The sequence below is a fragment of the Poecilia mexicana genome, unplaced genomic scaffold (assembly GCF_051168715.1).
Source record: "Poecilia mexicana isolate PSO_F unplaced genomic scaffold, ASM5116871v1 scaffold_11, whole genome shotgun sequence".
NCBI classification, from domain to species: domain Eukaryota; kingdom Metazoa; phylum Chordata; class Actinopteri; order Cyprinodontiformes; family Poeciliidae; genus Poecilia; species Poecilia mexicana.
In genome coordinates this window covers 5,117,807-5,132,810 of record NW_028263380.1, presented here as the reverse complement: position 1 = coordinate 5,132,810, position 15,004 = coordinate 5,117,807, and the positions used below count along the sequence as shown (strand labels likewise).

At 40.8% G+C, this 15,004-nt stretch overlaps 1 protein-coding gene across 1 annotated transcript; it reads right to left on the bottom strand.

Moving 5' to 3' along the window:
• Positions 1 to 1,094: 1,094 nt before the first annotated feature.
• On the bottom strand, positions 1,095 to 13,319 carry hpca (hippocalcin). Its single transcript, XM_014998394.2, has 4 exons — positions 13,153 to 13,319; positions 9,385 to 9,666; positions 3,784 to 3,889; positions 1,095 to 2,025 (listed from the first exon to the last, which is right to left on the bottom strand). The coding sequence occupies exons 1-4, from the start codon at positions 13,246 to 13,248 to the stop codon at positions 1,928 to 1,930; spliced, it is 582 nt and encodes a 193-aa protein (XP_014853880.1). The 5' UTR covers positions 13,249 to 13,319; the 3' UTR covers positions 1,095 to 1,927.
• Between the last annotated feature and the right edge of the window lie 1,685 nt (positions 13,320 to 15,004).

The window sequence follows — 15,004 nt, the reverse complement described above, 5'->3', positions numbered from 1 at the left end:
ATTCTGGGTAAATGCAACCCAAGCAAATGCAAGAGTCGAACACTAGCAGGAGAAATGGCCTCTGGTCTTTTACCAACAACCAATGTTAAATTTTACAATCACTTAAATCAGACGCTACCCCATTTTTGTTTACGCTCTCTCAAGTTGCACAGAGAATTTTAAGTGGGGGAATTTATTCAAAATACTGATAATATTGATACCTGTATCACATCGATACTAGGGCGGCAGCTGCTGTAGTTTAACATCCCCACTTGAAATTTAAAAATTTTGTACTGTAGTTTCTCAACTGTACCTTAAAACAGATTTTGTTTCAATTTGCTCCCAAATGAGTTTTTTTTTTTGCCATTTCTTTAGTAAAAAAAAAAATTACCCAAATCCTGCCCTAGCTTTTAAGAAAAATAATTCACAGGAAAAAGTACAAAAATGTTCTTACAGTCATAAGTTTGACAATGCTAGAAAAATGCAGCATCGCTCACCTGTAGTTTTTGTGCGTTTCCATCAGTGGTTCTTGGTGCAGCGCCACCACAGGCGAGGAGGTGAACAGGTTTTCCTAAGCGCTTGGTTCCTTTGACAGTGCAGTATCAAAGCAAATGGAACCAGCTGAAAATGGAACAAATGTTCTCCTCTCAACTTGAGTACCAGACTATGTCATTTCTCTACCACCTAAACTGACGGTCAAAAGAAGAGCGTCGATCAAGAGAAGTAACTTTGGAGGTGTTGAAGAAATCTAGCTAGCAAGATTAGAGAAGCCCCAAAAAACACTTAAGTTTTTACCTTATACATAAGTATTACGCTTATTTTTTTCAATCTCCATATTATGGATCGGTGCATCATGTAAAACACCAATAAATTCATGACAGTTTTTTTTTTTTTTTGGTTGTAACATGAGAAAATGTGAAAAGCTTCAAAGGGATGCGAATATTTTCTTTCTTGCAAGATACTGTATTAATAAGAAAACAACACAAGGTAATACTGTAAAAGTTAGCTTCCAGCACACAATCAGAATTCACACATGCACACACACATGCATTCAGATTGAAAGCACAGCTGTACTCTGTAAATACATGGCGGTAAAACAACGATATGTGCTACTGGTGCTGTTGATCGGATGCATCATGAGATCCTCTTATTTCACTGGGAATTAATATCCTTCATTTTGACCAAAATCCATTTAAAAAAAAGAATTGCACGCTGTTCACTCTCTCAGCCGTTGTAAACTGGAATACAGTCATCTCAAACAATATATCAAAGTAAAAGCACATTTAGAGTAAAAATGAATAAATAAAATAAAATCACATGAAAAAAGGAAAACGATATGTACAAATGAAGGGGGGGAAGTAAAATAGTAATAAAAAAAACACCAGTTGATATTCACAAAAAAAAAAAAAAATCAAAAGGGATCTTAGGCCTTCTTTTTCACAGCGAAAGATCATACAGCGATAAAATCCCAACAACTCCCACTGAGATCGGAACAGGAAGCTACATAATACTGCCTTTCGTAGTATGTGCCACACAGTGAGTGAAGACAAACTGAATCCATCTTATGATACACAGAGACATACAGTTATGTACATGATAATATACACGCATGTCGGAGGTGAACTCCAGAGCCTCTCGTCTCCGTTCTCATCCTGATCCGGATGCAGACAGTCGGGAACTCCGGTGGGCCCCTGCTGGACCCCGACACCGTTATGTGTGTAAGCATGTCCCTTCATTTACCCCCCTCCGCCCAAACCCCTTAAAAAATACAAAAGTAAAATGAAATTCCTACTCTCTCCTCAGCCTCTCTGCTGGACAAAAACTAAACAGATATGAGAGATGTGAATCGTCATGCATTGATTTCAGGGACGCTCTGAATAGCAACAGAAACAGAGAAAAGGGCGGCGGGGGGTAAAAACAAGCTCGAGCAGGATGTGGGGGAGGGGCTTTAGAACTGGGAGGCGGAGCTGGGGTCGCACTGGAGTAGCCGGACAATGGAGGGGTCGCTTTTGGCACCTTTGATAAACTCCTCCAGGGACAACTTGCCTGCAACAGAAGAGAAACAAAAAGACATTATTTTCCAGGATCTTGACACTGTTATGTATAATTTACAATAAAAGGGACCTAAAAAAAAAACAATTTGAATGAGTCACTATGGTGTTGGAACTGCTGCACTTGTGCTTATTTTACATCTGAGATCCTGACTGGAAATCATTAGTCAAGTAAAAACCAGCCCCTTATGAAGCATACGGTCTGCACGCTTCACTTCGTTCAGATGGTCTGGGTTCTTAGCTACTGAGAAGCGATTGCTTCCAGGAGGCGCGCTCCCTGCTGAGGTTTGAATGTTACCCAGTCGCTAACGTTTGTCCATGACATATGTAAGGCGTCAGTTAAACGCTGAAAAGCTAACAGGAAGCGTGGCCAAAACGGACCGAACGGCTTCCGCTGCCTTTGCCAAAACCTGCAGACGGACTACAATTTGTTCACGTCTCCTTGTGTTTGCTGACTGGCTGACCTCTACTGGAGGAATCCAAGTGAATGGGAGAAGGCCCAGACCGAGCGCTAATCCTGAGCCAAATAAAGCAAGATATTTTTTTAGCTATAATATATTGAAACTACCATGGAAATTAGACACTTACAAAATCAGCAGAGGAATGTCATTTTATCCGCCTACAGTACAGCAACTACTTTGTAAAAAAGCAGAAGAAACTTCTCTAATTTTGCAGCAAGCATTCACTCCCAGAAAGACTTGAGAGAGCTACAGAGTGCCAGGGTCATGTAAGGTCAGATCATTAACTTATAAAGAAAATCCTAGCTAAGTTCAATATTCGCATAACGTTTAATTAGAGAAACTCACTGACTCAGTCGTTTAAATGAGTTTAGTTAGATTTCAGTGGAATTTGATTTTACTAAATTATTCAAACAGAAAGCTACTTGTCCTTATCTACGAAACAGAGTTTGAATTGAATCAAAGACAAAATAATTACTAAACAAAGAAATTGTTTAGCAATTAAAAAAAAAAAATAAAAAAAATAAAAAATAATAATAATAATAAAATCCTCTCACCTTTGAACCCAGAGTTTTAATTGCTTAAATATTTTATTTGCGTTTGTGAACGCAGCTCTTTCATACGACTTTGTATTAGAGCCATTATAGATGGAAAAACAATTTTTCTAGAAAAAAAAAGTTTAAATTTCTGAGTTTGGAAAGTCAAAAATTTGCTAGAAAGAAAATCTGAAATTTGAGATTAATCTCAGAAATATTTGACAGGAAAATGTGAAAATTTCTAAATGTTAATTTCTGGTTTGGAAATGTCCAAGTTTTTTCCAGCAAAATTGCGACTTTTCAAACTCAGACATTTCTAAGTTTTTTATAAAATATGTCAGATTTTGTGGGCGGTAATTTACTCCTTTTCTCTATCTACAATAACCCTAGTACCCCGTTATACTATCCACTGTTGGAAAAAGAAGAATGTAAAAGAAACATTTGGCCATCATAAATTCTTCTGTTTTTGTTTGACATGGGTTTTCCCTTCTTTGAAATAAACTAGTCTTTTTTGATGAAAAGCTGAATAACAAAAATAATGTTTTTCACCTTTTCCTCCTAATTTGTTGTGCTTTTATCTAGTCTAATAATTAGCTTATTATTACCTCTGTTGGATAGTGGACCAAAATCTAAACTCTAGCCGCTGCACAAGCTCTTGCTCTAAATAAAATGAGCTAATTTCACAAACCAAATGAAAAAAAAGAAAAGAAAAACTCCCTCACTCCTCATCATTCATCCCTGGCTCACCCCCCACCTCACCATCATTATTGAGGTCCATTTGTCTGAAGATCTTATCCGTCCTCTTCTCTGGCGTGGACTCATCCTCTGGCATCTTCATCACGGATGACACCATCTTGTAGATGGCCTGAAAGTGGAGAAGGAGAGGAGAAAACAGAGTGAATTTGAGCCAGCAGGGAGCCATTACGGAGACTTAGCCAAGGCACAGCAGAGATGAAAAACAGGGTCACTGCGGATCTCTGGGTGCTAATAAACTTCCTCTGACTGCTACACACTTGCAACAACATTTGTAACTCCCGGGGCCTATCAGGAGAATGCTTGTGCCATCATACCGGGAGGATTACATGAATCACATGTGCAAGCATGAGGCGTACGTGAAAAGGCTGAGGGAGGCGGGGGGGGTTGACCAGCAGAGCTTTAGAGTATTGATCTGATACATCTTTATCTGTTGACCGATACCAGCGCCTTCCCGTCCCCCGTTGGCATTAAATTAACCTCTGTACGGAAGCATGAAAGCCCAGAGTATAAGCCCGGCTCGCAGAAGGATTTAGAATCAGTTTACGTCGCCATTAGTTCTCCACCTCCGGGAGGGTGGGGGCGTGAAACCGACCGTAGATCACGTCTCGCAGAGATATCAGAGAGGAAGAAAACCCATTTTTAACTACGAGATTTCCAAAGAGAAAAATGAAAAAGTGAAAGATGTTGCCGCGCCTAGAATGTTGTTTCCCAGCATTCGCAGCACTTTGATAAATACACCGTGCGATGTTACAACCACAGCCTTCAATGCGCTCGGTGCTTTTCTCTCCCGCTTTTCTTGAAAGAGAGTGAGCGATGATTTGTCTGGGAGAAGATGTCTGTCACATCTACAGTATAATACAATTCAGCTACGTAAATTATAGAGAATATATTTGTGAAACAACAAAGAGAAGAAATTCTGCAGTGTTTTATCGTAACTTAGGAACGAAGCACAAAGAAAGGTAAGTTATGTGTAAATGTTAGCAAAGCTAGCTAATATTAGTAATCTGACAAAATTCTTTACTTGAGCATATTCTGAATGTTTTATGGAACTAGTTTTCGTTTCTTGTCAGCTGTTTGCCACCTAGCTTGTGTAACTCTTCTTGTTTAGTTGTCGGTCACCTAGTACAATACAGAATAAAAAACTCTTCACAATGTGGCTTTGACTGCAGGCAAGTGGTCCGACAGGCTGAAAAATAAAAGACACGGTTAGCGTCGTGACCGAGTGGTCAGCCACGAACACCAACCGGCGCTGCTCCCACTTATAGGGTCACATTTTTCCAGCCCAACCACGAGAAAAACTTTAGAAGTTATATTTGTAGATGTTAAATATTCTTACAGTACTTCGTTAATTGTTGAACTAGAAAAATATGACCGCAAGTAAAAAAAAAGAATTGAAGAGCTGCCTCTCTCGCACCTACCTCCAGAATTCTGGTGGGGGAAGCCGCGAGACTGCCTGACGGACCCGTTGCATGCAGTCACCAATCACACCAGTAGGTGGCTCCAAACAAAAGCACTGATCAAAAATCTCACAAACACATACAACCCTACAATCATTTTGATCAAAACTCACACAGACACACACAAGCTTTTCTCTCTGTTACACTTGGTGCGCAAGCTAACGTCGCCCAATAGCATTGAGGAGACAAGGAATGTGGTGGCAACTTGGTCCTAAGTTTATTTTTTTCTCATGATAAACAACGATGAGACTGGCCACATGAAGCATAACTTTGAGTTACATTGACATTAGCTAATGTTGGCTGTGCCCAGCTCCCGAAGTTAAAGCTACACACCGAGGTGGCTACGGCTATTTTGGCTCTGAGTGTTTAATATCTAGGTGTTTTTATGGGAATGTGGATCTTTCGGATGAATTTGAGAAGAATTTTGATCATGTTTCATATTTTATTGAGTTGTGTAATGTGAGTCTTGGTTTCGACTTGGTCTCAGCCCCTAACGGTCTTGCTTTTAGGTTGCTGTCTCGATACACTCTGGTCTTGACTTTCACTTGTTCTCGGGTTTCGTAGTCTTGACTACAATACTAATTAATCATGCCAGGTCTGCTCCCAAAATGTGACTGATAATTATCCTAATAAATTCCCTGCTGTCTCACAATTTGGGATTATACCAGGGGTTTATTCTTGCCACGACTCATGACAGACTAGTCAGAAATGACTTTCCCTCAATCTGGTTCTGATTGATGTTGTCAAGTAACAAACAGCAAACAAGAATCAAAGTGTCCAGTCATGTTCTTAACAATACTGCTTGTCTTGTCTGTAGAAAAGAGTCTTGAAAGAAAAATAAAGTTCTTTTAATATTGTTTAGTTTATATTTCTGTGGATACTTTAGTTGACCACACTGTGTCAGGTCAGCATGTGTAAAGTTAGTCCGCTAATGAGCAGCCAAACAGGCTTATGGAAGCATTTTCTTCTTCTGCTGGCACACAATCACACAATGGCCCCTCTTCTCTCCTCTCTATATAACATAACCTCTATGAGCTCAGGGATAATCCCACTATTCTGCACACTCGGGGATAAACGCTGGTTAAATTTAACTTGCTAATCCAAGAGAACCATAAAACAACCACACAGACTTACACACAACACACAGCAATGATCCTCAGTGCATTTTCTCAATGCATATCACTGGGGAACCATGGTGCTTCATGGTCTACCTGAAGGTTTCTGTAACAAGCACTCTGTTTCTTCTTTGTAATGAATAACTAAGGATTAAAGCTGCAGCTACCAGTTAGAAAAAGGGATTTAATGCAAAGATTTGCAAAACTAAGACTACCACCCCAACTGTGAAGAATGGGGCTGGCAGCATCGTTAGTGTTTAGCTGCAGGAGAGGCTGGTGCAAGTATCATGGAAATATTGAAGCAAGATCTCAAGACTTCAGCCTGTTAGTAAAATCGTCTGACTTCAGATTTCAGACTGGAAGTAAAAACTTGGGTACAAAATGAACAATACCTGAAAGCATAGTGTGAAATTATTGAGAGACTGGATTAATAGCAATCAAGCCAATATTTTGGAGAGGGCATCACCAAGCCCAGATGTCAAATCTCATGTGCTAGCAGAACTGAAAAGGTGTTTTTGAGAGCAATGTTACCTGGAAGCATGACTCGATTTCACCAACTACGTCTGGAGGAGTATGCTATAATTCCAGCAAACTATTATGAGAAGCTAGTGGAAGGAGACCCAAAAGGTTTAAGCCTTTAACTATCAGGAGGACACTGACTATCATTGGTCCCCGTGGACCCAATGACCTGCATTTAAGTGTTTGTGGATGAGTTAAAGGGTTTTGATCCAAGTTACAGAGTTTAAAAAGCAAATGCGGCAATTTATCATGGAAAAATGCTATCCTTTCATTTTGTACTCTTCAACTCCTACACCTTGAGCCTCTTTCAAATTACATCTGCTATGACCAAACTTTTTTTTCTGAGATCAATCTGAACTGGTACTGGTCATTGAGTCTCGAGCAAGATGCATGTTGGTCGTTATAGAAACAGGTTATTTACGGTATAACTGGGCTGTAAAGTTGAGTCATTTTGTTTACATGTCAGACTTGAAATGAGTGTTGGTGATTATTTCTTGTTGTGTGAAGAGTTTCTCCTGTCTGTTTAACTTATGATTCCAGAGATACTGTAAGTGGTGTCTCTTCTACTACAGAATCCTTAACTTTATCAATAATTAAATTTATAATAAATAAAGCCAATCTTTGATGAAAATTTGATTCCCAAGAATCACCACACACAAAGTTCAGACAGCCCAATTCTTTTGAGAGAAATGTCCTTCAATCCATGCCTGATCACATGTCCATATAGTCAAACTGAAAAATGCTTTATGTATCCTATAGAAATGTATTTTATTTTATTTAAAGAATAACTTCAGCAAATAATTGTGGAACAAATAACTGTGGACCAATCAGATTCAGAGTTTACAGTATAAAAACAATCATGTTTTTATTTGAAAATGTTATTTTTTCAATGTGAGGTAAAAACATTCATTCATTCATTCACATTCATCCATTTTTACCCTGGTCCCCCCTGTGGGGGCGGTAACGTTTTGGACGAAACATTACCCCAAATTGTTCTCCAGTTAACATTTCGGGAGCGAGCGGGTTTACACCCTGGACAGGTCGCCAGCGTGTCACAGGGGGAACATAGAGACAGACAGGACAAACAACCATGCACACACATTCACACCTAGGGAGAATTTAGAGGGATCCCAATTAACCTGACAGTCATGTTTTTGGACTGTGGGAGGAAGCCGGAGTACCCAGAGAGAACCCACGCATGCACAGGGAGAACATGCAGGCTCCATGCAGAAGGGTCTGGGCTGGGAATCGAACCCACAACCTTCTTGCTGCAAGGCGACAGCTCTACGAACTGCGCCACTGTGCAGCCCGCCATAAATGCCTAAAAAATACTTTTAAGTCTTATAATAATTACGTCATGAGGGAACACGTGACGCAGCTCGGACCCTGTGACGTGTTTGACCCATTCCATTCTGTTCTATGTGACAACACCGCCCTCTGCTGGTCTTGTTTTGTTCCTCCTACTCATGGACTTTCACTGGCGACATTCTGTAAAGTCCTCTCCGCTGTTCTGATTTGCTTCATGACTTTCTATTTCAACATGAAAACTAAGAGTCAAGTAAGACGAGAGAAACTAAGATATTTAATTTAAATGTCTGCAACTTTTACAGAAGTTGTGGTTCTTCTGTGGTTCTAATTCTCTCAGATTGGAACCATAAACTCCATCCATCCGTCCATCCCAGGGGTCGGCAACTCGCGGCTCTAGAGCCGCATGCGGCTCTTTAGCGCTGCCCTGGTGGCTCTCTGGAGCTTTTTCACAAATGTTTGAAAATGGAAAAAGATGGGGGTGGGAAATATAATTTTTGTTTTAATATAGTTTCTGTAGGAGGACAAAGATGACACAATCATTCTTAACGTTTTCCAGTGCTATAACAATGTGTAGAATAAATATTAAATTACAATATTTCTGTCATTGAATATTTGCGTCATAGCCTGCGACACGTTTCTTTCAGCTGGGCGGGGTGCGAGACACAAGGGCGGGGCTACAGGGGGGCAAAACGTGTATGCGGGATAGTTTTCGAATGATGAAAGCCTCCTTTCTTTAGCGGACAATAATAAAAAAAAAAAGTCGGAAGTATGTTTGAAAAAACTCTTGGGTATTTTTCTGACAGATAGAAAAAAATTGGTAATCTGACCTAAAACAGGAAAAAAAGTTTTTAAATCCACATAGAGAAAATCTTGTCTTTTTGTAAATATTTGCTTTCAACTGCATATTTTGTTTTCTCAAAATATGCATTTTGAAAAAAACTATACAGACAATAGCAGAAAATATCTATAAAAATCATCTGTGTTTGTGGTCAGGATCTCAGATATTGCAGTCTTTGCTTGGAAGCTCATATTATTTACCAAAAGTGGACACTAAATGTAGAAAAGTAAAAAAACAAAAGTCATTATTTAAGTCTGATAATGACTCAGGAAAAGATGTCCCTTGAAACTTTCTGGTTGCACAACTGGGATAGTCCACAGCTGAGTGCATGAACCATGAATCTCTCCTACTGCAAAACTTTACTCACCTGAACAATCTCCAGCATCTCCTCACGGCTGATGTATCCGTTTCCATCCAGGTCGTACATACTGAAAGCCCATTTCAGCTTCTGCTCCAGCTTTCCCCGTGACGTGACGCTCAAGGCGATGATGAACTCCCGGAAGTCTATCGTCCCGTCGCCGTTGGTGTCGAAAGTCCGGAAGACATGCTCGGCAAACTTGGAGGCATCTCCGTAGGGAAAGAAATTGGCATAGATCTTTTTGAACTCCTCCACATTCAATGTTCCACTGGGGCAATCCTTCAAGAAACCCTGGAATAAAGAGAGTAACACTTTATTTTAACTTTAAGTTCAGTACTTTTAACAGATATTCTACTGGATGGATAGACTAACAGCTAATATTCTAAGTTTAAGCAAGAACTCAAAAATGCTCTTTGGTGTAAGTAGTCTTTTAGCAGTAAAAGTTTTATGAAATGTGAACGGACTGCAGTAGATCTGTTGGAAGGGAGCTTGGTCTTATATAGCTGAGGGCAAAAGCTATATCTTTGTTCAAAGATGTAGACACATTTAATAAAGCCTTATTGTGCTGTGGAAGCAAAGGGAAGTAAAAGTCCCATCACTCATATAGGCTTTGTTAGAGATGTTCTTTTAACAGACCTTGAAGGTAGAACCAAAGAGGTGACAAACCCGTCTCAATTTTGAAGCCAGGAATTAGGTCCTGGACATCATAAGAGAAATTATTTCGCGTGAAGACAGAGTTCCTGTGGCAGTGGAGTTAATCCATCTTTTTTATTACCCCGTGTCTGGGAAATTTTCGGAGTCGTAAAAGAACACCGGTGTTTGCCCGGGCTTTCCGGCCACAGGCTCCGATTTACAGCCCCGTGAGCTTCCCCTCCAAAAGAATACGACCTGGACACTTTTGCAGAAAAGTCAGAGTTCCTCAACATCCTGTTGAATAAGCAGTCATGTGAAAAAAGCTGGTCTTTGTAACATCTTTTGACACAGTGGTATTTAGTAGCAAGGGTTTTATTTATTTATTTATTAAGGTAGTGCTCAGACAGGAAAGTGGGTTGTGACAGAGAGAGAAGACATGCGGTAAAGGTCAACAAGCCGGGACTCAAACCCAAAGAGCTGCAGAAAGATGATTGCAGCAGCTCATGAGTCTTGTAAGGGATCTCAAGAGGTCTACAAGAATTTCAAAACACCTGCCAACATTCCTTGGTCTGACAAGTTCACTCTGAAAGCAGACCACTAAATGTTTGAAGAAACCTCCAAGAAATAAGCCAAATGGCTGCTTTTACCTCTGGACCTTCTAGAGCTCACATGGTAGAAATACTCTGATTAGCTGTTAGCTGAAAACTATTAAAACCAGCACTATGATACCATAGGAGCAAGTTAGTTTTACTCAAGGTCACCATTACCAACCTATCGACACTAATGACTACTCCACTATGCCCTCATTCCACAATACAAAACAGACAAACCAATCTAATGATCCTGCAGGTGTCTATTGCCCCTTCTCTACAGGTGTCTCTTTAACCAGTTCTTCACCAGTCAGCCTCTGCCAGATTCATCTCCATTTGCGGATCCTGCACGGTTCCTTTCCGAATTGTTGAGCTTGTACAAGCCGGGTATTGCATGCGATCGATTTGATTGGGAACAGACTGGATTCATTAACTGGCGAAGGGTCAATTGATGAACGAAGGCGATAATTGCAAACTCCTCGAACAACAACAGCTCAAGTACCATATTCAATCTGCAATGAGACAGTAGCAGTTAGTGATAAGGGCAGCTAAAAACCGGTAATTCCACAGACAAACCTTAAGGCCCAAACCTTTTTCATTAATTGCGATGGAAGAGTCGAAACAGCATCAACTGGAATGGGCAAGATGCAGCAAACAAATACTGGCCGCCATCATCGGACCACAAATCCTGTGCGCTCACGTTCCCACATTCCCACCCATGTATCTGCCCATGTTCATGCCCAAATAGTAAGATATACCTGAATGGTTTTAGCCAACTTGGCTTAAACCGACCTGGCTAGACTGAGCCTTGACACTGGAGAAGGGGCTTATAAGGACATTTAACAGATTTTTACTTTGCTTTAACCTAACAATGATGTCCATTTAATTATATACAAATGTTGATATATTTTTGTATATCATAAGAGTCTGAAATAATGTTTGAAAGGAAACCTAATGTGTGTCATGAGGTGGAGGTGATAGTGGTGAGAACGAACGCTGATGACCCAGGTAGAGATAAAAAAAAATGATGGCTTTAATGAAAAATCCTCAAAAACAAAAATCCAAACATACAGGCAGCACAGGGAAGAACGGAAGGCAAAAAGGTCCACGACTGAACAGACTGGCACAGAGAACTATAATGGACAACATTAGACGAGGACCCGACAAGAGACAAAGACAACAGGTGGACTTAAATACGCAGGGAGGATAATCAGGAAATGAGACACACCTGGGAAGCAATCAACAGGAAAGACAGGACAGGGACAGGGCTATACACCGAAAACCTAAAAAATAACTACACAGAAAACACAGAACACAACAATGTGTGGATAAAAGGAGATAACTGATGCAATCAACCTGGCTAGACTTGGACTTGATCATTCCAAGGGTAAATCTAGAGGATGCTGTCTGCCACTGACAGAGACAAATAAGTCAAGGCTGCCGCCAGATCGCTGATGAAACATGGCTCTTCAGAAAAAGCAAGGCCATCCAGAAACACTCCCTGTAGAATACTCACTGCCTCTTCAGTCATATATAATGGGTTACCAGGTCCGTTCAGTTTCTGTACTTATATATATAAACAATCATCTTTAGAGCTTTAAAGCTGGACTAACTTCAGCAGTCTCTTATCCAGGTACATGGTAAATGTAGGTCAGAGCACTGCTTGAAGCTGCACTCACAATCACTATTTTAAGCTAAATCTATAAGCAGCATTTTGGGCCTGCGTTCATAAACACTGGCAGGTCTTCTGGTATCACCGTAATGCTGATAATAGCTCATGTTTTAAACTGTGTGTGGAACTCCTGTTTGCTAAGGAGACCAGAATCTAAAGAGCCATCATCAAAAACACAGCTTTGCTTGAATAGTGCTATAAAAGAAGGTAAAGGTGATAGTAGGACATTTGCCTGTAAAAACAAAAAGATAAATCCCTTTAGATAAACTGTTTCCCCCTGCAGAAATTGAAAATACAACAAAGCTAGACTCAAACATTTAGTGAAAAACAGTTTCAAGTACCCAAGACGACGATTATACTTCAAGCATCACTTTAATCCCTAATTTCATTGCGAGGATCTTTGCAATTACTATTATTTGAAGATATTGCGGCACTAGTGGCCTTTCTTGACAATAATCAAACAGGAAATGCTCAGAGGCAGAACGGGAGGAGACAATCAGCAAAGGTCCCAAGGTTGGGAATTGAACCCCAGACAACTACTCTGACTTAAAGCTTACATACATAGTGCACTCACTCTATAATGACACCCATGATACCATCATTAGTACAGGGCGTACAATACATCTCCACCATGATCTTAAACTCTCTTTCATGTACAAAATGGGAGGCTTGTACATGTCTACCACAGTTTAGATGGTAGACATGGTGGTGGCATCTTCATCATCATATGGTGGGTGATGCTTTTCTTTAGCAGGGACATGAAAACTGGCCATGATCGATAAAAAAAAGGAAATAATCTAAATACAGAGCAGGCCAAGAAGAAAACGAAACCAAAGCTGCAGCAGCTACCTGCTGGTGACCCAGTGTCATGGCCATGCGTACCTTGTACCACTCCTGCAGCTCGTGGTCGGAGAACTCCGTGTTCTCCCGGAGGTCCTGCAGCATCTCGGGCCGCAGCTTGCTGTTCTGTTTTCCCATGGCAACCGGACAGTTTTTGTTGTCCTTTCACTTGATGACAACGCTGTCTTGTCGCAGAAGCCAGGCCGTGTTCCACACCTGCTGGGCAGAAGTAGGGAAACAGGAGGTCAGGAGTCACAAACACGAGGAACAGACGAAAAGATTTGTGTAATAAATTAGTAAACAAGCACAGTGGGAGATGGTTTTAACCCTCTCGCGCACTTAACATAGTGGCAGGGGCTAATGGGCATGTGGGGTCACTGCTACCCTGCTAGTGGGATCAAATGAACACCATCACTTGAGATCGCAGGAGGGTTAAAAATAGACTCTTGCAGATTAAGGACAGCAGAAAATATGTATTTATGCTCCGTTAAAGCACAGTCACGAATCAAACAATGCCATTCTTTCTACTGTAATGAAATCAAAGCGAGCCTTGTTACAGGAAAATGTCCCAATCCCCCATGACACACGATATTATGCAAGTCAGCAAGTGTTGAAGCTCTGCCTGGCCGGCACAAAACATTAAATAATCCCGCAGCCACTGACGTCAGGCACAAGCCCGCTGATCACATTTGGACAGGGTTTATCCGGCCAGCTGAGTTTGGGAAATCAGCTGTCTGCCGCGAGCGCTGCTGTGTTCACGTCTCTTAATCCTTATCTCAGCACAACCTGTCGGACAAAATGCGATTTCAGTGATTTAATTATGCAACGACACCGCTAAAGATAATGTCTTTTTTGTTTTTTGTTGTTTTTTTCGCTCATGATGACAGAGCGAAAATATCAGATGTATTTCATTGCAAATGCAGTTCTGGGTTTATTTTAATCAGAGTGCAATGAGGGATGTCTTATAAACCCAAATCAACTTGATTTGGTTGAATCTCTGAAAAAGAGTCAGAACAGAAAGTGTTTTTTTTTTAAATGTAAACCTTTTACACTTTTCGTTGTGAGAATGTTTAGAAATGTCATCTACTTGAGAAAATGGTGCAAATACTATAAATTCTCTGTGAGTTTACTGCACATTTGCTAACAGAGGACAGGACTCAAATGAGGAGCGAAAACCAGAGTGGAGATGGATGGATGGATGGATGGATGGATGGACGGACGGACGGACGGACGGACGGACGGAAGGACCAATAGGGGATATATTGTAGTAAAAAAAAGTATGCTCTGATTTTCCTCCACACGTTTGAACCAAGGGAAATGATTGGATTCCAGACTCCTCCAGACTGTTCAGGGCCCCTGGATGTTGGAAGAAGAGTCAAAGAGCATGTGTAACACATAGGGGCTGCAGCGTGGGCGGTAACAGTGTTTACTGATGCCTGGCGAGCGCTTCATGCGCACAAAGAAACAAAACCTACACGTCCCTCGCCTCTTCCCTCGACTAATAAAATTAGACTCATATTAAATGGCTCATCCCGGAGGCATTACAGTTAAAGGCAGGTGCACTGACAGGACTGCCAGGAGCCCGTTTCTCGGCTGTTGCAGGCAGAACTGTCACCAACTGCTGGAACCAACCCTATAACTACATTAGTTCTTAACGGCTTGGAAACAATAAGTAGGTGTTAGAAACAATAGTCAAGAGATTTTGGTCTAATCTAATCACTGGTGGAACCTACAGATGAATACAACATAATGTCAATTTACAGCCTGCTGCTCTCCAACTGGTAGAATGAGCGAGGGCAATTAAGTCAAACACATGAGTAACTGCCTTTCCTTTGACGATGTAATTGGAAATTTTGACATTTTCAGAAATAAATTTGCTTAACTGAAACATGGC

Coding starts and splice junctions, on each gene's coding strand:
- hpca (XM_014998394.2), bottom strand. CDS start 13,248: ATGGGAAAACAGAACAGCAAGCTGCGGCCCGAGATGCTGCAGGACCTC. Junction 9,667..13,152: donor AGCTGCAGGAGTGGTACAAG/GTACGCATGGCC, acceptor TCTTTATTCCAG/GGTTTCTTGAAGGATTGCCC. Junction 2,026..3,783: donor AATGGACCTCAATAATGATG/GTGAGGTGGGGG, acceptor CTTCTGTTGCAG/GCAAGTTGTCCCTGGAGGAG.